Raw genomic sequence first — 24,805 nt, 5'->3', positions numbered from 1 at the left:
TTTTGATCGTACTTTGGTCCTTCGCAAGACTGGGCTACTTATGTACAATTAGTGTCACACATTTCCTGAGCACTAAATGATCAATATATAAGAACTGATAATGTTGCAGGATTATCACACAATGGGCCTCATTACAACCCTGGCGTTAAGGGGTTAACGGCGCCGTAAAAGGCTGCGGCGCCATTAAACCCTTAACGGCCGATTCACACTTTAACGCCTGCTTTTTGCAGGCGTTAAAGTCCAACCCGCTAAGGGACCTTGGTGCTAATTACGGCACCGTAATTTACGGTGCCGTAATTAGCGCCTTCCCCATTCCCATTGTGCCCTATGGGCCAAAAATGGGAATGGGGAAGGGGCCATGGTGAATGGGGAATTACCGCCCCACCAACCTTGTAATGGGGCGGTAATTCCGCCATCCACCATGGCGGAATCCGGCATGGACCATGGTGCTAATAGCACCATGGTCCAACGCCAGGGTCGTAATGAGGCCCAATGCAATTCCAACCAGCGAAATGCAAAGACAATGGGCCTCATTACGTCCCAGGCGTTAAGGGTTAACGCCGTCGTTAACCCTTAACGCCTATTCTGATTTTAACGGCTGCTTTTAGCAGCCGTTAAAATCCATGGCGCTAACCTGCCATGATGCTAATTACGCCACCGTAATTTACGGTGGCGTAATTAGCGCCTTCCCCACTCCCATTATGCCCTATGGGGCAAAAATGGGAAATGGGGATTTACCGCCCCACTCAGCTTGGAATGGGGCGGTAAATCCGCCATCCACCATGGTGTAAACGTAGTTTACACCATGGTGGTAAAGTTGGCGCAATTAGCGCCTGGGTTGTAATGACCCCCAATGGGCCTCATTAGGACTCCGGTGCTAAACCATGGTGCTATTAGCACCATGGTCCATGCCGGAGTCCGCCATGGCGGAACGGGGAATTACCACCCCATTCCGAGGTTGGTGGGGCGGTAATTCCCCATGCCGCCATGGCCCTTCCCCATTCCCATTTTTGCCCCATAGGGCTCAATGGGAATGGGGAAGGTGCTAATTACGGTACCGCAAATTGCGGTACCGTAATTAGCACCTAGGTCCCTTTGCGGGTCCCTACTTTAACGGCTGGTAAAACCAGCCGTTAAGGTCGGGTCCCGCAAAGGGACCTCGTAATTAGGCGCTAGGTGTTTAACGGCGCCGCAGCCTTTTACGACGCCGTTAAACACTTAGCGCCTGGGTCATAATGAGGCCCAATTTGTAAAAACATAATTCTCATGTGAATGGTAAAGAAAAGGACATAACGGGTTGGCAAGGGGAGGAATGGTACGGGAACGGAGACCATGGTAATACATGGAACCATTTAACATCTCTTTTAGCGCTTGGTATCATTAACAATATTGCTCATTTCAGGATGGCTTCACTGGACATAACTGTGCACAGTTTAGTGATGCTCAGACATAGATTTGTTTGTCCCTGTTTTACCAAAGGACAGTTAGCATTAGCGTCCTGCGTGTACGGGTGTCGCGGTATTAGTTTTATGGCGGTATGATAACCTTGCCAAATGACGGTATATCATGGTTATTGCGGTATAGCAGGTGGAGTTAACTAATCATAACAAATATTTTCTAAAAAGGTCATAAATTGTCAGATTTATCATCACAAACAAAACCAGGCACCCAGGGCCAGAATTGGGCTTTTCAATATACTTTCCACTGAAATGCCACCCCTTGCTTCCACCAAACAACATAAACCCACGTGTGGAGGGGAGGTGGGGGTGGGGAAGCCCCGCTGCTACTGGCAAAGCAAACTGAATAGCTTTTCTTAAGTGGTCATTTGGGCTTTTAGCCCCCCCACTTGCTACTGGTGAAGATGAACATTTTGCCATCTTGATAATCTGCATGCCACAGATCAATGGAGGCTGATGGTAGTATGCGCTTGTGCGCATACAGGCACACGCACTCTCTCTCTCTTTACGTTACATCCTTTAGTGTTCAGTAATCACAGACATGTTAGCCTTTGGTATGGCAGCAGGGAATACCCGCAGTGATGAGTGTATTTCGCGGTGTAACTTATTATATGTAAATTCAATGATAGAACCAGGGAAATCCCCCATTGTCATATGTTTAGAAAACATTATCCATTATAAATATATAAACCCTAAAGCTGCCAACCAAAAGTAAATCCTTTTCCTTCTTGGCACTGTATTTATTCTTCCTATTGCTCACATACTGATTTTGTGTCTGGCACGTGTGGTTTATGGAATGGCATTAAAAACTGCTCCAACTGAAACTACTTGTACCAAAAAAAAAAGAACTTTTTTTACATTGCCTTTTTGCATTTGAAGTTCTTCAACTTACCATTATGTCAATGGGCCTCATTCCGACCCTGGCGTTAACCAAGGCGCTATTAGCGCCTTGGTTGACGCCGTTATTTTTCCGACTCCGCCATGGTGAATGGCGGAATTACCGCCCCATTCCAAGGTTGGCGGGGTCAGTAATTCCCCATTCACCAAGGGCCCTTCCCCATTCCCATTTTTGCCCCATAGGGCTCAATGGGAATGGGGAAGGCGCTAATTACGGCACCGTAAATTACGGTGCCGTAATTAGCTCCTAGGTCCATTTGCGGGTTGGTTTTTTAACGCCTGCAAAAAGCAGGCGTTAAGTACCAACCCGCAAAGGGAACTCGGAATAGGGCGGTAAGGGTTTAACGGCACCGGTCTCGTTAACGGTGACCGTTAACCCTTACCGCCCTACTCGGAATGACCCCCAATGATTTTTAGTTGACTTACGAATACACAGGCAGGATTTTCCAGCTGTAGCAAGGTAACATTTTGAAACTTGTCTCTGCACATATTTAGCTGATCCTCCAGGAATCTAAGGCTGCTGCAGATTTGGTCTTTCATGGCGCTCACTCTTTGATCGCCTTGAATGAAAGAGTGACTAGTCGAAGTGTTATAATGCACATTTTGAGCAATGAGCTTGCCGCTCAGTCACAGATCATCGCTTTGAAAATTGTCTTCGCCTTGCATTTTATTGGAACCACATGGCATGGGCATCGTGAACCCTCACTGCAACAAAAAGTTTGTTTTGACAACTCTTTATCCCATTAAAGGGAGAAAAGTCACTCATGTGCGGTCTGAAAGCCCATGGCATTGTGTTTCTTTTGTCAAAATGCCATAGCCAGCACAGACACACCGAAAGGTTGCATAGTGCTCTAATCACTATAGCTTGTTTACCACCTGCCTGGTGTATTATGAAGGTCTGATGTCGGAGTCACCACTGACCATGTAATCCTAAAGGGACAGCGTTCAGTGGGCGCAGTTGATTTCTTTCAATACATGTTCATTTACCTTCTTAAAGATAGTGGCAAAAAATAATAACTTTGAAAATGACAAAGTTAAAATTCATATCGGCACAAATATGGCCTAGACCAGGGGTCTGCAACCTTTGGCTCTCCAGATGTTGTGGACTACAATTCCCATCAGTCCTAGCCATCATAGCTAATGGTGAGGGATCATGGGATGTGTAGTCCAAAACATCTGGAGAGCCAAAGGTTGCAGACCCCTGGCCTAGACCACCACATCACCACAGCCCCATCATCACCGTTTCTCCAGGTCTGAGTGCATAAGAACCCTTGTGATGAGAGTTCAGAGGAAGGAATGCTTTCATGGGTGGTGTCACAAATTGAGAATAGACCTAAGAAATGTTTCACCCCCATTGCTCTGGATACTTCAAATTGAATGTAGAATCTGTCCTGCCAGCTTGAGTCTTTGCCATATGCAGAAGGCAGGTAGGTGAAGGATCAAGCAAAGCAACAACTCTAGTGCCAATGTGCAAATCTACACAGAGGACAGTGGGGGGGGGCAGTTTATTTACTAGCAGAAAGCACCGATAGGCCCAGTGTTCACACAGTCTACAGCAGGGTCGCACTGGGGCATAAAATGGTCTCGGGCACCAACATAAAAGTGGGCCACAGTTGCAAATGGGAATTCATTCCTTTTGGAACACTGTTTGAATAGTACCCAAGGGGAAGATTTATGATAAAAGGAGATGCAAATTGAGCATTTACAAGAATATTTATTCAGCAACAGTGGTCAAAACTACTAGCCGCATAGTGAAGTTACTCATCAAACTGGCCCACTTTGGCCAAAAAATTGCCCCACTTTGACCCAAAAAACGGGCCCACACAGGCATTTCGCGTTTTTGGTTCCGACATGGGGCTATTGCCCTAAAGGCCTGTGAATGCCTGGTCTACAGAGCTAAAGTTGTTTGTGGACTTGCATCAGAAGGGCATCCAGTTCATCCCCCATTTTGAATTCTGGGATCTTTAGTGCCCCATCTTTCAAATTGGTGGGAAAAATACAAATCCCAGAATTCTAATCTTCGTTAGCTTCACTATATCAGCACCCTTCACAGTTAACAGATAAATTAAGTATTAGCTCAAAAGTCCAATGCACTTCTGGCACTGAACAGGTCTTGTGCGTAGTTTAACGGATAAGAAGGTATTGCCCAAGTGTCAAACGCACTCCAGCACCCAACAGGTCTTTCAGATATTGCAATGGATTTAACTTGCATGTTCATGCCACACCGTAACACTTATCTGCTTCTTTTCTTCTTTCAGGTCTGGAAACTGTGCAGAGATGCCGGGGTTCGTCCTGAAACCAGACGGGAGCCCAACGAACGAAGAACGTCCAGGAAGAATCAAGGAGGCAGTAACGCAGGAAGAAATCACGCCACCTGGACCAGGTTGCTAACAGGTAAGCTTTACTCACTTGAACTGCAAACGCCAAGACCGGACTGCAAACGGACGTGGCCTTTTAGAGGCTTTGTTTCCCAAGATGGTGGCCGGCTAGGTATTCTGGAAAAGGTAGTTTCATCTCTGTGCACAGACCGCAGCAGTCCAAGATAAACCATGCATACCGAGCCCCTTGGCATCTAGATGTGGTATGGCTTAATGTGTATCCAATAGGGCTTCCTTTAGGAGTGTACTGTGCCTCCCTTCCTGGTGCTTTATGTGAGCGTATTTATGTATTTGTTTGCTTGTTCGGTCGGTGTTATGGAGAACCTCTTTTTGATGCTCAATGCTGGTATCAGTCAACAATCCCCATCACATCCGGCGTAGCCCAGAAGCCTGGTAGTCTGTTGTAGTCTTTTCAGACTTTTGTTATTGTTATCAGAACATTGGATACTATTAACCAAAACCAAAATAACTATTGGAACACATCCAAGACCATTGGGTTGCAGCCCAGAAGCTACACTAGCCATAGTGGAATCAGTTGTTCCAAAACAAGTGATTAGCTTGGTTCAAAGCCCAGACGTCCACAGGAAATGATCAAATCTTTTCATACTTGTTTATTGGACCAGGAGGATAGCTCAGTGGCAATGTGTGTTTCTTGGAAGCAAGACAATGCATAGCAACACAGATTCGAATTCCTGGCTTGTGCTTAGAAACCGGTCGGTATTAAGCATGTTATAAAAGAAAAGTTATAATTATAATTTATGTTCAATGCATGAATACATATTAAGTCATTCTGCTCTGTAAATGCTAACGTGCAAAATGACTACACGGCTTGAGGTAATGCTGAATCTCATGCATGGCTAAGATACACAGCATAAAGGCATCATGAGGGGCAGGGCTGTTTCAATGCGCACTAGAAAGCCTGGGAGATGAAGTCTCAAAGATATGAGTATCATTTCCCGATGTCGGAGGGTCTACGCTCTCTTTGGGACTGTAGTAAATCCAAACCTCCCCTCTACCGTGCATTGTGGTCTCCATTTAAGGTACTTCTTGGATTTCTGGGGAGGTGATATTCTTCCTAATAAGTTGGGAAGCAGCATCCTCTTCTTGGATTGAGTATTTCTCCTACCCAATGTTACCCAATATCACTTACACCTCTCCACAGTAACTTATCACACTATCCTTCATATCTATGGAATGTAGAAGTACAAGCCTGGACGTTGGGTCTATACTCCCATAGGGTAATCTGGTCCCAATACATGCTATATTCCCCGTTGGAATGAACAACTTTTCTATATATTTTATACATCTAGACCTGCAGATTCTGGGGTGGCTGGAAATGGCAGTTTCACCTCTGGGGTCGTTCCGGCTACCATACGTAGCTTGTTATCTTGTTGTTGGTTGGTTATTCTGTGACAGTTCAGTGTTCCCATTTCTAACACCTCTTATGAAGGCTCAGCAATAAGACTTTAAACTTTATTAGGACGTATGCAACAATGCATTTTATCATTTCACGGTATTGGTTGGATCATATGCCTACAGGCCCTATAGGTGGAATCTAAAATGTGAAAGATTTTTACATCAAAAATGAGTCCTAAAACAAAATGTAGTGTGTAAGGCCTTCCTGGCAGAGCAGTAGAAATTATCTTCACAGATTCTGTCATATACTAAGAAATCTACATGTGCCCGAAGTTGAAAATAGCAATAAAATAACTTGAACTGCATTTATTTTTGAAGCTGCACTTTAAAACACCACTATGTAGATCTATATTATTTACAGCCATTTCGAGAATCCAACAGGATACAGTTAGGAGTCCAACAAGTAATACAGCAGCCACAATGTATTGAAGCATAAGAATCAGTGGGCCTCATTACAAGTTTGGCGGTAGCCTTGCCGGTTAAACCGTCAGGCTGCCGACAAACTTGTGAATTTTTCCGGCACCCATGAATGGGCAATTACCGGGGTCATACAACCCTGGCGGACCTGATAATTGCCCATTCCTGGGCACCGGAAAATATTCTTCCATTCCCATTTGAGCCCCATAGGCTCAATGGGAATGGGGAAGCCGGATGCACCGGCACCATTCGCGAATGGTGCCGGTGCATCCGACATGCTCTGCTCGTGGGGGCCGGTATGCCCGCCAGGTCAGACCTGGCGGGCGAAAAGGCACCCGCGAGCAGAACTCGTAGTTTGCCGGTCCGGTAATTACGGTACCAGCAAGCTTACCACTACCCTAGTTACCGGACCGGCAAACTTGTAATGAGGCCTGATGTTTGCAAATTTATAAATGACTGTTTTTTGGGATGCATTTTGAAAACAAAACGGAAGCAACCTGTAGCTTTCTTTTTCTCACGTGCCATGCATGCTGAACAGCGAACCAGAGCCAATTTCATATATACACATAAAAGCCTAAAAGCACATCGAGCAGTGCATTTGGGGCCTGTTCTGAAGATTATAGCATTTAATAGTCGGACCAGATGGTCCTGAGCCCACCCCAAACTCTATTGTATTCAGGGTTGGTGCCTAAGGAGTGTGATGAACCTGAGTGCGTCCTCACTTCTTTCCCTAATATATCCTTCACCCAGGTGACCAGGGAAAGGCCGTCACTTTTGGATCCTGGCCCTGGGGGTAGATATGCGAGCGAGGGTCACCTGGGTGGCGGAGACTTGGGAAGTGGGGATGAGGCACCCTTGAGTGAGGCATGTTGTCCCCCATTTTCCTTTTCTAATGAGCCTAATATTCCCCAGGTCTTTGTAGGGTATTATCCATCCCTTCCCTCGACAACCTATTCCCACTACACACTACTTAGGTACTGAGACAAGGGGGCCACCATTGAAACAGAAGAAAAACTGGACGAAGGAAAATGAGCGGTCTAGTTCTTGGGTTCATTACAATGGAGCCGGAAACTTTATAACAGGCTCAGCTGAGAGGTATCAGGGGAAGCACAGCGAGGTGGTGGTGAGCAGGCACCTTCCCGAGACGTTGGGGGGTTTATGGATCGTGATCTGGTGCAACGAGCGAGAGGGGCTATTTGGCAGTCTGAGGCAGAGCGAAGAAAGCAGTGCAGTACAGAGCAAAGGTACTGGAGTGTTGGAGAGGTGCAGGACCTCTGACTGTGGCTGACCAGAGCGCCACAGTAAGCAGCTGGGAAGCAAAGAAGCTGTGGAGAACACCAAATGCCAGTAGGAACCAGCACAATCAGACCATGAACAGAGATGAGTCTCTCAAAACCGCCGAAAAGGGAAATCCAACCGTAAGAAAGCCATTGAGGCCGACTGGGAAAACATGGTTCCCCGGAAACGGGGAATGGGCGGTTTCGAAGACAGAGACATTTGCTTTTGAATATCTGATTTGAATATAAGGGAAAATGTGAATGAAAATCAAAAGACCGTTAGTTTTGAATATCTGAATTGAATATAAGGATTGCCAAGAGTCAAGTAAGCTAACATTGTTAAGAGTTCAATGTTCAAGCATTGCGAAGACCTAAAAATAATTAAGGAAGAGAACTCAAACAGTAGCAAAGCCGGTATGCAAGAGACAACGTTTCCTTGCAGGAGAGTGTACTGGGCTGCTTATGATTTCAATTGTATTTTCAGATGTGCTGTGTGCAATGAAGTGGCAATTATTAGGATTAGAATAATCCAATGGAACATGTGGCCTCGGGAATGAGATATGTATCGCTAATGCAAAGAGAACGTGTTTACCCAGCCTTCTTCATGTCGCTTGAAATATTAATGGGAACGATGTGCAATTAAGAGTTCAGGTTAAAAGGGCTTAGGCCAGTTATTGCTAGTAATGAATTAAATTTGCATACATATGTTTAACCATGTGCTGATGTCATGACCTAACATGAACAAATCCTAAAACGAGGTGTGTTCTACACATGAGATGAAAATGGTAGTTAAGATTAAAGTTTTGCAGAGGTGTGTCTAAGGTTGGACAAAAATACATAAAAGACTTTGGGCCTGATCACGACCTCGGCGGTAACGCTAACGCTATTAGCGCGGGGGCTATTAGCGCGACCGCCATAGCCCCCGGCGCTAATAGCGCGGGATCACAAGTTGGGCGGACTTGGAAGTCCCCATTCCCCATTGAGCCCATTCGGGAATGCCCCATTCCCCATTGGGCTCAATGGGGAACATTCGCGCTCTTACCGGCGGCGGATTTCCCGCCGGCGGTAATAGTGCGAATTTTCAGCGGATTTCCCCCCAGCCAAGAGCTGGGGCGAAATCCGCCGAAGCCCTGATTCGGCGGACCCTTAAATCCGGCGGTAATAGCGCTACCGCCGGATTTAAGGGTTACCGCTGAGGTTGTGATCAGGCCCTTTGTCAATAAACTCATAATTTCATCCAACATTTGGCAAAGCAATTCCCCAAACACAAATTTCATACATGTGTGAATGTTCACTTAATACAAAATGTTATTTTAGAAAGTTACAAAAAGTACATACATACATTACAAAAGCAAGATGCTAACCTTATCTGATTGGAAAGGTTATGCGATAAAACAGAAAAACATATAACATGTAACATACAAAATCTTGAATCCTACAAATATATAATCAAGAATTCGTAATAGGAACACAACTGAAATAATTTTAAGATTGTGGTTCCATATCATAGATTCAAAAGTCTTACAATCAGACCATCATTCTACTAGAAGAGACAACGTAAACATGTCTGTTATCTATAACAAGCTTTTATGGGGTTCTTTCTAAATCAACCCTACCCTAGTTTCAACCATATCCCCTTAATCGGTCTGGTCTTCATCAGGACTGAATCAAATACATTCTTGTTTTCCAAGGAATCTTTTTCTTATTCAATTTCAGGCGGCTCCCTGGTGTCCTATAAATTCAAAACACATCAAAAAAATCAGTGTGTTGGGGGATGCCTATTAATAATGTGTAGTGACATAAACTGAAGAAACTAAGTAATTTTCAGAATTCTCACTATTTCATGGCTGTTCTGTGAAAATCGTGCCTTGAGGAAGTAGCATGGAGACACCTACAAAAAAACAGTGAAAATGCATAAATATCACTGTTCCAAAATGTGTCCACTTCGAAACAAGTGGCCTATAATGTTGTCATATAATATCATTTATAAAAAGATTATGGTTGTCGTTGGACAAAAATAGAATTGGGAGAAATTATTTTAATGTACACTTACAGTTGTTAGTATAAAGGTGGAAACTTCCCCCAGGGCACGCTGTAAGATTCCAGTTCTGGGTGCCGTGGGGCAATTGACTAATCAAGCTTGAGTGTCCACTTTGGAGTGGTTCCCATAAAAATAAATCCACTATAAGGGAAACAATGTTGTCATGTCAGCGCGATGTAAAACGCTGCGTTTAACCATGAACTAGGTTTAGTTTCAAAATAATCATTGCAGACTCTAATGGTCTCACCTTGCAGAATATTCTAATATAGTGAGATTGCACCCAAGGATGATTTATAGATTGTATTCTGGATTAAATCGAAATCCCTTTATATAATTTATCGGATCCATAGTGTCCGCCAGATACGTATTAGGCTCCTTGGCAGAGCTCGAGGAAAGAAATCAATATATTTGCCTACATGTTCCAATATGTAACCACACAGAGAGACAGTGGATCTCCCAGATGGATTTATGAGATAATTGTTCTCGGGTTGATGGGGTTAAGGGAAGCAAATTCTTTCTGGGACACAAACCCCTCCTCCTTGCCTACAGTAGTGAATTCTAGAATCTCTTGGGCAAATGTCTCCAGATAGGCTTTTAGCATTCCAGATCGTTGAGAATTTTTAGAACCTCGTGATCATATTTAGATGCGTTCAGAACAACTATTCCACCCCCTTTATTTGCACCTTTTATGTCTATGTTGGCATCCTCTTGGAGGGACTTTAGTTTAGTTTGTTTATTTGTATAGCGCAGCCGGACCCTGGAGTAACTGGGCGCTTTATCATTCGGATCAACAGTGGTTACAGAAGGTTGCACATACAATGTGAAGGCAGATGAAACAATACAACGGATAGTGTGAGGGACCGGGTTACAAGTTGGTCCTTGATGAGGCATAAATTAGTTAGACAGTACATGTGTCACATCTTTGAAACAAAGGCAGCATAAGATGCAAATAAAACAGGTGTTGTGCTAGGTGTCGATGACAGTCTATTGCTGAGATGTGAGTAGTTCCTTTACCTTGGATCGGAATGACCAGAACAAAATGTCAGCTCTGATGGTCATCGGTAGTGCATTCCAAGCTTTGGCTGCTAGCACAGGAAAGTAGGTCCCCCTGTTGATTTTAGGTTGAACCTTGGGATGTTAAGTTGGTGTAGGTAAGGAGATCTGGTGGGTCTAGTAGAGTTATGTCTCGTAAATATGTCTGAAAGATAGCGTGGGGCTGTCAGGTAGAGGCATTTGTATGTGATGACTTATGCTCAAAGTTTAATTCTCTCACGGATGGGGAGCCAGTGATATTCTTTCCTGGCGGCGGAGATGTGGGACTTGCGCGGGAGATTCAGGGTGCATCTAAGGGCGTTATTTTGGAGTATCTGTAGTCTGTTCAGGTTGTGGTTCGTGGAGCCGAGGAAGAGGGTGTTACAGTAGTCCAGTTTAGATAATATGAGGGCCATGGCCAATGTGAGGCAGCTGTTTGTAGATAAGAAGGGGTTGCAGGCATTGATGAGTTTGTTGATGCATGCTGTGGCTGAGATGGTGGCATTGATTTGTTTTTTAAGGGAAAGTGTAGAATCAAGATACACGCACAAAGTTTTGACTTCTTTTGAAACCTTTATAATGTTGCAGTCAATAATGAAGGATTGGTATCTGGGGCAAATCTATTAAGACGGGCCTGTGAGCCAACGATCAACAGTTCCGTCTTGTCGTCATTTAAGCAGAGGCTGTGGGTGGCCATCCATGCTTGGATTTCAAGGTAGATCTCGTTCAGTTTTGCAATGTCTTCATCATAGTTCCCTGTGAGTGCGATGAGGACTTGGGTATCATCAACATTCTTTGTGTATGTGACTCCCAAGTCGTCAAGGCGGTCGAAGAGGAGCTTGGTAAAGACATTGTAAAGTGTGGGGGAGATGCAGGAACCTTGGGGGACTCCAGATTGGATGGGGACAGAGTCAGCTGCAGCGCCGCCTGATGGGGCAAAGACCATGGTTGTTCTGTCCGAGAGGAAGGACTGGATCCAATTGGTGGCATCCTGGGAGAATGCAGCAGCCAAGGAAAGATGTTTGGTAAGTATTTGGTGGTCGACTAAATCGAAGGCAGCAGACAGATCTAACAGGAGCAAGATGGCCAGGTTGACCTTGTCTTTAGCTTCATCTTCTTTAGCTTCATTCATTTGGATTTTTAGGACCAGGAGGGCTGTTTCTGTCCCATGCCTGGGTCTAAAGCCAGATTGTCGCAGACCAAGACGGATATTGTCTTCCAAATGTTGTTGTATTTGGAGGTATGCTACTGATACTGTCTATTATTTCTAGTAGAAAGGGGACGGTCGTAATGGGCCTATAGTTCGTAGGTATATTGGGGTCAAGGTTGGGTTTTTTGAGTAGACGTAGGACCCAGGCCTCTTTGAGGTTGTTAGGGACTGCCGAGTTTTTAAAAGATGAGTTAATCAGTGTGGTGATGACGGGGGCAAGATCTTTGGCTCCATCCTTGATAACTGTAGCTGACATAAATCACCTAGGCAATTGGATGGTTTTAAGCTGGCAATTATGTTGATTACTTCATTCTCTGTGACTGGTGAGAAGTGGAAGAGGGGGCAGTTCGGCTGGGGGGTGTTATGTGTATTGTTCACGTAGTCTTTTGAGGTGATATTGGCTTATTTGGCGGCTATCTTGATTTGCCAAGATAAGGGCTATTTTATTAGAGAGTGCTTGTTGGATGTTGTTGCACCAGGTTTTATCCTTGATGCAGTCATCGGTGGGGGGCACAGGTGATTCCAATTCTCTTAGGATGGAGAATAACTTTTTTGTGCCATATTTGGAGTTGTGGATTCTAGTGTTGAAATCTCTTTTTTTGCATTAATTATAGCCGCTTTGTATGTGGCTGCTGTCAGAGAGAATTTTTCTTTAGTAGCGATGGATGGGCTTTCCTCCAGCTAGATTCAGCTGATCTCTTGAGGTTGCGTAGTGCTTTTAGTTCTGCCGATAACCATTTGTTCACATGGGCAGTTGGTTTGATCTTTCTTAGTTTTAGTGGTGATATCTGATTTAGGGCTAGTTCCAGTGTGTCATTGTAAAGTTTGGCTAAGTTTGTGGGATTGGGAATAGGTGTAGTAAGGGCAGCTAAAGTGATAGGGTGTAGTAGTGGTCTAAGATTCTCAATGGTTATATTATGTTTATTCCTGGCTAGAGATTGCTGAGAGGTAGTGGGTGGTTCGCTTTTTTGTGGAGTATTAGGTATGGAGAAAGTGATAAAATGGTGGTCTGACCAGGCGCACGGTGTGATGTTGGTCAAGGAGATGTCACAGTTGACGTCGGCCAGCCAATCTTCTGCCTTTGCCATGTGTAGGTTTGTTGATGGATTGTGTCAGGCCTGATTGTGTGATGGTGTCATTAATCACAGAGGCATTTTTGTCGTTAGGGTCCTGGAGGCCAAGGTTAAAGTCTCCCAATAGTTTAATTTGGGAGCCTGGTTTTGTATTTGCTGTCAAGAGGTGGGAGATGTCTTCCTCGAAGGATGTAATTGCTCCTGGAGGTCTGTAGATGATGTGAAGTAGTATAGTTTTGGAACTGGAAAGTGGGAGTTAGAAGGATAGGAGTTCAGCGGATGATATGTCTAGTTTGGTGACTTCTCGGATTTTCAATTTAGATTTTACAATAACAGCGACCCCACCGCCTGTCCCGGTTGTTCTGTCAGCTCTAATAATAGAGTAGTTCTCTGGGATGGCAATTGCGAGGGATGGTCCGGCAGCTGCATGTAACCAGGTTTCCGTTACTGCAAGGAAGTCCAAGTTATTGGAAGTTAGTACATCTGCTATGTCGAGAGAGTGGGCTACTAATGATTGTGCATTGATGAGTGCACCTTTAATTGTAGTAGAGGCAGGAGCCACTGAATCGTAAGGTAGGAGGTCGCCTGGTGAGGGAAGGCTGTGATCATTAGCTGAATAGATGTGAGATGCTCGTGGGCAAGGGGTGCCGGTATGCAGTCCCCTGTGGAGGGCGTTCTCAGAGGCCTGTGCTTGAGGTTGGTGCAGGATCTTAGTCTAGTATTTCTTAGGAGCACAGGGCATGCAAGGTCTAGACTTATAGTATTGGGTGTGTTCAAGCTGGAGCCAAGTTTAATATTTCTCAAATGGGTGGGGTATGGGATAAGAGGTGTGGGTGGGGTGGCGAAATCAAGATCCATTATGCAGGTGACGGTGGTGGCGGATTGTCGTGCGTGGCTTTGGTGGGTATAGTAGGGTGTGTTTTGTCCCACGTGTTAGGTGGAAGGTTAGAGGGTGGTATGTTATGGAATAGAGGGAGGATAGTGGCCATAGTAAGAGTCACACTTCTTAGTGCAGCCATAATTAGGTACTGGGTAGTTGGCCAAGGGTGGCGTATGTTGCTAGGAGTCAGATAGCAGAAGGCTAATTTGAGTTATACAAACGGGTTAGTTCAGGTTATATTGCAGTCGACAGTGTTTATCTACGCTATTTCAACTGTGCATCAAGTATCATTAATAGGCTATTTCAGCTGTGCACCACTTTACAAGAATAGGCTAATTTCGAATGTGCATCACGTAGCAATAATAGACTAATTTCTAGATATGTAGCAATCTAGTTCGGCCGCTTGCAGTGAGGTTTAATGTAATAGGTAGGGCTGGTGGATACAGATAGTCATAGGAGTCCAGTTTAGACTCGGCATGTAGGTAGCAATGTGCTGTTCCAATGGAGAGGCGATAAAATGTGGTGTTGTTGTCAGAGCGTGTTTCGTAATAGCGCTGACTGGCCTAGTTGGTGCGTAGCGTTGCCGTCGTGGTTTGGGTTGGGTGAGCAGTTGGTGTAACTTATACGGCTCAGCGGGAAGGAAGTCTTAATAACACATATAAGGGGGAGTTCCAGACGTAAGTGCCTTTAGTCCATTAATTGGATGCTTAACTTGTAAGGGCATGTGGTGGACAGGAAGCGTTACTTGGCCCTTGGCTCCACAGGCGCTGACAGGCATGGACAGGAGCGTGCCTTGTGATGTGTGCCTTAGGGTGATGTGCCGGCTCTTGCCTTCAGGCGGCCTGAGGGTGTGGAAATAGGAGGGCGCAGCCAATCGTGGTAGGATCAACAATGGTCCAACTTGCCTAGCAACGAGGAAGCTAAATGAGTGGCTGCCTTTTTGGCTGATATCTCGTGGCTTTAATACGGCTTGTTTGCTTCTTCCAAAGATGTGATTTTTCTTGTGGTTTTCCGTGTGGAATATGGACTCTAGACCTTTGAGAATTATTTTTTCAAAGGTAAGCACCTCTTTGGAAACCTTTTTCAAACCTGAGGATGATGCTAAGGCACCCACAGGCCCCACTAAGCTTGCTGGAGGGCCTATCCAGGTGGTTCCAATACTACCAGCTCTCATCCAGTGCAACAATATAACTGTAAGAATACCTGTCAGTGTACAAAGTGAGGTGCCTGGGAGAGTCCTGCTGGAGAGTGACTTAAAAACTCTTGGAGTTGTATCAAGCACCCCCAGGCCTCCCAGGAAAAGGAAGCAGGAGCAGACTAGGAAGGCCAGAGAGCACACCTTAGATGACTCTCAGTGAGTTGTTACAGAAGGACTTATAACACCCAGTGCACAGGAACAGCCAACTTCTATTTCCAGGAAGAAAGAGACAAAGGGGAAACCCAAGGTCTCAGGAAACAAGGAAGATAGCACTCCTGTGCATCAAACTAGGAAATCCCTGATAGGACAGTCCAAAGTCACACCTGTGACGACTCCACCAGCTGAGGCTGAGTGTGAGATCCTACCAGAAGAGGTTGAGTCAGCAACTGATTACACAGAGCTGGAAGAAGACCTTCCCCCTGTTGGAGATCTGGATACTAAAGACCATCCTGAGCTGCAGTCTTTACTGGCAGAAGGTGGCCCCTGTAGGGCAGACTTCAGCAGAGGTCAAAGAGAGTGTCCTACTCTTGAAGGACTTCGCCAATAGGCAGCTTCCCAGCTGGAAGGGCAAGAGCCAGGGAAGCACAGGTTATACTGGGAGGATGGCCTCTTCTACAGTGAGCCTACTGAGTCTACCCCAGGAGACTACAGAAGACTTGTAGTGCCCCGGGAGGTGAGACCCCAGACTCTACAGTTAGCCCATGAGATTCCTTTGGCTGGTCACTTAAGTTTTAGGAAGACTAAGGAAAGGATTTCTCTTTATTTCTACTGGCCTAAGTTGGGGTCTAATGTAGATAAATTATGTAGAAGCTGTCACACTTGTCAGACATCTGGCAAGAGTGGAGCCAAGAATGTGGCACCTTTGGTCCCTCTCCCAGTGGTGGTCCCGTTTGAGAGGGTAGGAATCGACATTGTTGGTCCCTTAGACCCTCCAACATCTTGAGGCAACCGATTTATATTGGTTGTGGTAGACCATGCTACCAGGTATCCTGAAGCAATACCTATGCTGACTGTCACAGCTCAGGCCATGGCTAAGGCCCTACTTGGAATTTTTACCAGAGTAGGTTTTCTTAAGGAAGTCATCTCTGACAGGGGATCAAACTGTATGTCCCACTACATGCAGGCCATATGGAAAAACTGTGGAGTGACTTACAAGTTCTCAACAACCTACCATCCCCATACCAATGGGTTGGTAGAGAGGTTTAATAGAACTATGTGCTTTAGAAGAACCCCTTAGAAGAAAGTGGGACCTTCTACTGCCATGCCTTCTCTTTGCTTATAGAGACGTCCCTCAGGAAGGGGTTGGATTCAGTCCCTTTGAGCTTCTCTATGGTCATCTGGTTAGAGGTCCATTGGCCCTAATGAAGGAGGGGCTGGAGAGTGCTCCTTCCCCCAAGCCAGTGAGAGTCACTGACTATGTGTTAGGTCTCCGAAGGAGAATGACACACATAATGACAGAAGCTTCAGATAACTTGAAAGCAGGTCAGGCTCTGGTGAAGCATTGGCATGACCAGGAGGCCAACATGGTTGAGTTTACTCAAGACCAGCTAGTTCTAGTTATGGTACCTACAAGGCAGAGGGCCTTTACAAGACAAATGGATTGGACCCTTCAAGGTTGTGGCAAAACTTGGAGAGGTCAATTATTTGGTGGACTTAGGCAATCCTAAGGAGGCTCCCAGGGTCTTTCACACCAACCGCCTAAAGGCCTATCGGCCTCATTCCAAGTATGGTGGTAGTCATGGTGCTATTTGCACCATGACTACCTCCCATACCGGTCCCGACTCCGGTTTGGTGAAAGGGGGACTTACCGGTCCAGTCCGACCTTGGCAGGACCGGTAAGTCTCCATTCACCAAACCATTCCCCATTCCCATTTGGGCCCCCATAGGGCTCAATGGGAATGGGGAAGTAGCTAATAACGGTACCGCAAATTGCGGTACCGTTATTAGCCCCGAAGTCCCTTAACGGGTCCCGTCCACAACGCCTGGTCAGACCAGGCGTTAAAGGAGGGACCCGCTAAGGGACCTCGGAATAGGGTGCAAAGGGTTTACCGGCACCGGTGTCCTTACCGGTGCCGGTAGTCCCTTTGCGCCCAACTCAGAATGAGGCCCTATGTCTCTAGACCAAAACTGGGAGCTTTGCTTCTAGCCTCTGCTCAGGAGGAGTAGGAGAGTGAGCCTATACCTGACTTCCTCAGGGGAAAACCTTTAGATGGAGAGATAGGAGTTAATCTCTCTTCTGATCTGACACTGGAACAACAGGGCGAGTGTAAAGCTCTTTTAAATCAGTTTGCCCCTCTGTTGTCACTATGACCAGGCTTGACCCCTTGGGGCCAGCATGATATTCTCACTGGTGACTGTTTACCTGTTAAAAGCAGAGGTTACAGAATGTCAGACCATGTATGAACCCACATAAAGGAAGAGGTGAACAAGATGCTTGATCTCGGGATAATAGAGCCATCTACAAGTCCACGGTCTAGTCCAGTTGTGCTAGTACCAAAGGCAGGATTCAAGGAGTTGAGATTATGTGTGGACTATAGAGCTCTTAATGCAGTCACCAAGACTGATGCCCATCCTTTGCCAAGGACAGATGAACTGGTGGATAAACTTGGTGCAGCCAAGTACCTCAGTATATTTGACCTGACATCAGGCTATTGGCAAATAGCCCTGACAGACCATGCCAAGGAGAAAACTGCAACCATAGAATGAGAATGTTTTGCCATGGTGTGGTCTTTGAAGAAATGTATGTATGAATCTACTTTTGTTATTCAAACAGACCACCAACCCTTGAGATGGTTAATGCAGATGAAGGGGGAAAATCCTAAATTGTTAAGATGGTCTATCAGCCTACGGGGGTTTGATTGTACCAGAGAACACAGGTCAGGGTGTAATCGCCAAAATGCTGATGGTCTCTCCGGAAAGTATGACCATCTGGAGTAAGGAGATTCATCCAGGGGTGGATTAAATCCTTCTGTCCATTAGTCTGGGAAGGGGGTGGGGGTTGGACGAGTGTTAGGGAGAATTCTCAGAAATGTGCTAATTCCCTCCACCTTAGAGACCCCCACGGAGGGGAGGTTGCAACACTTTTCACAGTCTTTCCGTGACAAGCACAAAGGTTATTTGCTGACAGTTACTCACCCAATTGCAGAAATGTCAAACTGCCGTCAAGGCAATCGGTACCAAGGTACACCCAGAAAAAGTCTTGAAGCAACCTTTTTCCGCTACCTTGTTCTAGACCACACACCAGTGGCTTTCCTACGACATAGTATGCCACAAACAATGGTCGAGGGTTAAGGCTTAAAGCTGCCCAAACTGCTTGCCCACCTATCAGCAGTCACCAATCAACAGTTCAAACAAAAAGAAAAAGCTAGTGCTGTCAAACCTGATCGTTTGCAACTATTCCCGGCACCCACTGCCAAGTAGTAATCGTAAAGGTAGTTCAGAAGTGGCTCTGAGAGTCATTTCTATACAGTTCAGGGATCAGATCAGTGCTTTTACTTGCACACCCAATAACACTTGCTTACTCTTCCTTATACTTACTGGCAGGGTAGATTGTAGATTTCAAGATAGCGCTTGCTTACACTTACGGGCAGGGTAGATTGTAGATTTCAAGATAGCGCTTGCTTACTCTTGCTTACACTTACTGGCAGGGTAGATTGTAGATTTCAAGATAGCGCTTGCTTACTCTTGCTTACACTTACGGGCAGGGTAGATTGTAGATTTCAAGATAGCGCTTGCTTACTCTTGCTTACACTTACGGGCAGGGTAGATTGTAGATTTCAAGTTTGTTTCCAAACAGCGGTTCTAGGTGAAGCAGGTACAGAGATACAGGGATCATAAGAGGTCCTCAATTACTGCTGACAACATGAGAGAGCCTCCGTCAGAAAAAATGCTCTAGGAAGGAAGATGAGAGTATCAAGTGTTATCTCCCAACACCAAACACTCACTGCACTCTCTCGCTGTCCTATTCTGGATTAGTTGAAGGGGGCAAAGGGAGGAGTTAGGCAGATTGAGGAAGAGGCTGTTATAGTAGTCGAGCCTGGAGAGGACCAGAGCTCTGGAGACATTGAGTTTTTGGAGGAAGGTGAGGAAAGGGAGAATGCCTCTGAGGAGGTGAAGCTGAAAGTGGGCCTTCTTGGCAAGGTCTGTGATATGAGGAGAGAAAGAGACAGCAGAGTTGAAGATGACACCAAGGTTTTTTGCCTCACAGTAGGGTGGAGGTCCATGGAGGGCAGCCAGAGTGCGGGAGGGAAGGATGGAGCAGGTGTCCCAATGAGAGAGATCTCTGGCCTACTGGCATATATGCAGATATGCAGTCAGGAATCAGTGAGGAAGAGGAGGGAATTCTGAAGGAGAGCTGCGTGCCATCTGCATAACACTGGAAGTTAGGAAAGAAGGTGGTGATCAAATGGGCTAGAGGGGCTAGGTAAATGTTGAAAAGCCAAGGCAGGAGGATAGAGCCCTGAGGGACACCACAGGTGGAGCGTGAGATGGAGGAGAGAAAAGGGCCCAGTTGAACCTGGGAGGGTCGGTCAGAGAGGAAGGAGGTCAACCAGTGCAGAGCCAGGTTCTTGAAGCCAAGGGTATCACAGAGACAATTTATAAGGGTGGCATTATTGACCACATCAAAGGCAGAGGAAAGGTCAAGAAGGATGAAAACAGAAGGAGAGTTGGAATCGAGATTAAAGAGCAGGTCTTCACGGATGTTCAGGATAGCAGTTTCCATGCCTCTGGCAGCTCTGAAGCCAGACTGGTGGTCGGGAGACAACAAACAGATTCAGTTTGGTGAATAGGTTAGGAGATGGCCAGCTTCTCCAAGAGTTTCCCCAGGTAAGGGGGTTATGAAGATAGGGCAGTAGTTATCAAGACAGGAAGGGTTGATAGAAGGCTTTTTGATGAGAGGCTGCACAAGGGTGTGCTTGAGTGAGGGGAAGGATCCAGTGGCAAAGCAGTGATTGCAGAAATCTGTCAAGGCTGGAGCAAGGGAGACAATGTTGTCCTAAATAGTTCTAGAGGAGCAGGGGGCACCTGTTTGGATGAGACTTTCATAGAGCGGACTTATCTGGAAACCTCATCGGGTGATATGGCAGAGAAAGAGGAGAGTCGGAGGGAAGGGGGGCCAAGGGAGGCCTGGGAGCGGATGAGTGAGAAAGGAGTGATGTATGGGCGAGTGAGGACAGGATGTCCTGCGTTTTAGTGATGAAGTGAGAGGCCAGTGCGGTGCGGTGTAGAGGGCAAAGGAAGGAAGAGGAGAAATGGAGACTGCAATAGGATTGGTGAGTTCCTTGCAGATTTTGAAAAGTATAGACGTGTTGTTAGTGGCCCCAGAGATAAAGGCTTGGATATTTGCCCTCTGCTTTGAGCACACCTATTGTCAAACAACTGCCTTTATTATTTGTATATGGAAATTGGGATCTTCCATGTTCTAATTTAGTTATTTGTGAATAATTAAAATGGTACAATATATATGCATGTTCCGGATGATTAAAATATCCATTTAAAAATGTTGTTCACCCGTCTGTGTTTTTTTCCCCTAATGTTTTGGATGCTAAAATCTGCTAAATAAAAATGAATCCCACTATTCATGCTGCATGTTGCCTCTATCACATTAAATGTTCTCATTGTGGCACCACAACTCTTCCACCTATTAGGGTGCCTTTCCCCAATAGATGGCACCTCAAAGTCGTGAGTTAACATCATAACTACTGAGTAGAGTCTTCTTGTTACATGTGATGCCTGCGATTGTGAACGTGTTGAAAGTAATAATGTGCATCTCCTTATGTTAACAGGTGACTGACGCCCCAGAAATGCAACAACAGTGATTGTTAGATTCTCTGGACTAACGCAGCGAAAAGCTTGATTGTTATAATATGCAATTTCCAAGCATCTTAAAAGTGTGCAAGTTTGGGGTCCAGTTTTCTTTTCAGAGTATTCAGGAACTGGAATTGAGAAGCCTATTGGATACATGATGGCTTCCGTCCATGCAGCCCCTTTGTGGTAACATCCAGTAACCAAGCTTGTTCATTCTGTCAATCCTGGGGGAGAGGGATATCTAGCAGGAAAATGACGATGTGATGTGTGCTGTAAGAAAAGCATTTCTCATGTGTGCTCTGAATTTGGGAAAAAGTTCAGTGAAAAGGGTCTTCTTATTAAGCATCTGACCAAATAAACTGGCAAGAAACTTTACACGTGCACAGAATGTGGGAACAATTACCAACGCAAGAACATACTTATTGCCCACATGTGGACATAGGTGAAAAACGTTATCAGTGCACTGAATTTGAGGATAATATCCATGATACACTTATCTGCCACCAGCAAATGCATACAGGCGATAAAGCACATGTCTGCATTGAATGTGGGAAAGGGTTTGCTCAAAATGGAGATCTTATTAGCCACCAGACAACACATACAAGTGCGAAATCTTATGAGTGCACTGAATGTGGGAAAGGGTTTGCTCACAAGGGAGTTCTTGCTATCCACCAGAGAACACATACAGGAGAAAAGACTCATAAGTGCATTGAATGTGGGAAAGTGTTTGCTCAGAAGGGACATCTTATTAGCCACCAGACAACACACACAGGTGAGAAACCTCATGAGTGCACCGAATGCGGGAAAGGATTTGCTCGGAAGGGAGTTCTTACTGTCCACCAGAGAACACATACAGGTGAGAAACCACACGAGTGCACTGAATGTGGGAAAGAGTTTGCTCAGAAGGGACCTCTTATTAGCCACCAGAGAACACATACAGGTGAGAAACCTTACGCGTGCATTGAATGTGGGAAAGGGTTTGCTCAGAAGGGACATCTTATTAGCCACCAGAGAACACATACAGGTGAGAAACCTCATGAGTGCATTGAATGTAGGAAAGGGTTTGCTGAGAAGGGAACACTTAATCGTCACCAGAGAACACATACAGGTGAGAAACCCTATGAGTGCACTGAATGTGGGAAAGGGTTTGCTCTGAAACAACTCCTTATTAACCACCAAAGAACACATACAGGCGAGAAACCGCATGAGTGCACCGAATGTGGGAAAGGGTTTATTTGGAAAGGAGATCTTCATATCCACCAAAGAACACATACAGGTGAGAAACCTTATGCGTGTACTGAATGTGGGAAAAGGTTTGCTCACAAGGGAGATCTTCCTATCCATCTGAGAACACATACAGGAGAGAAACCTCATAAGTGCATTGAATGTGGGAAAGGATTTGCTCAGAATGGACATCTTATTTGCCACCAGAGAACACACACAGGTGAGAAACCTTATGGGTGCACTGAATGTGGCAAATGGTTTGCTCTGAAACAACTCCTTATTAACCACCATAGAACACATACAGGCGAGAAACCGCATACGTGCATTGAATGTGGTAAAGGGTTTACTCAGAAGGGACATCTTATTAGCCACCAGAGTAGACACACAGATGCAAAATCTCATGTGTGCACTGAATGTGGGAAAGGTTTTTTTTGGAAGGGAGATCTTACTATCCACCAGAGAACACATACAGGTGAGAAACCTTATCAGTGCACGGAATGTGGGAAAGGGTTTGCACAAAAGGGAGATCTTACTGTCCACCAGAGAACACATACAGGAGAGAAATCTCATAAGTGCATTGAATGTGGGAAAGGGTTTGCTCTGAAGGGACATCTTATTAGCCACCAGGCAACACATACAGGTGAGAAACCTTATGTGTGCACTGAATGTGGGAAAGGGTTTGCTCGAAAGGGAGTTCTTACTATCCACCAGAGAACACATACCGGTGAGAAACCACATGAGTGCACTGAATGTGGGAAAGAGTTTGCTCAGAAGGGACCTCTTATTAGCCACCAGAGAACACATACAGGCGAGAAACCTTATGAGTGCATTGAATGTAGGAAAGGGTTTGCTCAGAAGGGACATCTTATTAGCCATCAGAGAACACATACATGTAACACATCTCATTGAGTGTGCTGAATTTGGAAAAGGATTTGCTTGGAAGGGAGATCTTACTATCCACCAGAGAACACATATAGGTGAGAAACCTGATAAGTTTAGTAAATGTAGGAAGAGCTTCTTTTGGGAGGGTGATCACATTCGCCTCGGGAAAATACATGCAGGTGAGAAACCTTATCGGTGCACTGAATGTGGAAAATAGTTCATTAAGAACAATCCCCTTATTAGGCACCAGGCAGAACATGCATGCCAGGGTCTATTTGAACACAGTGAATGTGGTAAATACTTCAGTGCACACTATCTGCCATGAGAGTGGACACGTAGGTGCTGAAATCTCTTGAGCAATTGATGATGCTTTAGCGAGAAGGAGGGGCTTCGACAATGCTACTGAGTTGACTAATACTGTGAAGAACCTGCCTCCACCGCTGTTCTCAGTTTCTTTTGGCACACAAATGATGGCTGATTATGAGTGTTGAATCACTGTTGTTTAAATGCATCCCTTCTGGAATATTCAGAAGGGAGACTGTGCCTTCTGCATCCTATGGAACACGTTGCTTAAGGACCTCATGCAAATTAATGGGCACCAACCTTTTGGAAAATCTTAAAAACTCAGTGATTGAATCAATAACTATAGACCCTCATTGGATATATGGGGTGTCCACTGGGACCCCGGCAGCTAGTAAGGGCTCTGACCCTGAGGGCAAGGGCTCCCCACCACCCCCTGAGCTCTCGGCTTAGCTAAGGTCTATGGCCTTCTTATGTGACTGGGAAGCTACCAGTCACTGAATTGGAACCCAGAGTATGTCTCCTCTCGTCATTTTCAGTACCGCTATTATACTCTTGCTATATAGATTCTAAAAGTTGATTCGGAGGGACTCGGAGTGCATTTCTGTTCCCAACTCAATTGCACAGCTCTTTCAATGTACAACCCTTGCAACTTGCTACTTACTCCCAGGTTCTGCAACACATCCACAGCAGTTCCTGTTGCACCGCGAGACAAGCATAATATGCATTACATAACACAGTGTTATCAATTAGCATTTCACTGTAACAACGTCTTAGAGCCAAGAATTACAAACTTTTAACCCTTTAAGTGCCATGGGTATTTCCCCCCAGTGCCAAGGCCTTTTTTGGTGATTTCGGTATGTGGCCATTCAATGGCTAGTAACCTTTTTGTTACATGAGATATCTCGGCCAAATTTGGCTCCTTTTTTTCCCACATGTAAGCGGTCGTAATGCCACCTAGGAATCCTAGGTTGCTGTAGGGGGGGTGAGAGAAAATAAGCAAAAAGGGCGAAAATGTTGTGTTTTTTCAAAAAATGCCAATAAAATTATGTACAAAGAAGCCTGTGGTTTTTTCCTTGTAAGAGCTAGGAACAAATGGTTGGATGTGCTGAATTCCCCAATTTCCTGGCTTTCAAGAACAGGTTGAGTGGAAACGAAAAAATATATATTTTTATGTTGTTATCAACCGTTTTGTGAGAGGTAGGCGATTTTGGCGATTTTGGCCAATTGAATATGCATGGACGGAATGGAAAAAAAGGGTAGGAAAGCCGAATTAGAGGACAGAAAGGCATATATTTCTGAAATGTAGACAAAA

General features: G+C 45.3%; 1 protein-coding gene across 1 annotated transcript in view; it reads left to right on the top strand.

The window, feature by feature from the left end:
- LOC138511123 (zinc finger protein 84-like) overlaps window positions 1-24,550 on the top strand; it is a 32,100-nt gene extending 7,550 nt beyond the window's left edge. The window contains exons 2-3 of the mRNA XM_069626608.1: window positions 4,613-4,748; window positions 21,063-24,550. Of these exons, the coding sequence (XP_069482709.1) occupies window positions 21,472-23,217 (1,746 nt within the window). The 5' untranslated portion in view covers window positions 4,613-4,748; window positions 21,063-21,471 and the 3' untranslated portion in view covers window positions 23,218-24,550. The remainder of the gene's footprint in view (window positions 1-4,612; window positions 4,749-21,062) is intronic.
- Window positions 24,551-24,805: the final 255 nt, after the last annotated feature.

The sequence above is a fragment of the Ambystoma mexicanum genome, chromosome 6p (genome assembly GCF_040938575.1).
Source record: "Ambystoma mexicanum isolate Mex_15411 chromosome 6p, UKY_AmexF1_1, whole genome shotgun sequence".
NCBI lineage: Eukaryota > Metazoa > Chordata > Amphibia > Caudata > Ambystomatidae > Ambystoma > Ambystoma mexicanum.
Note: the sequence above shows the minus strand (reverse complement) of the source record. Positions and strands in the feature narration are given on the sequence as shown.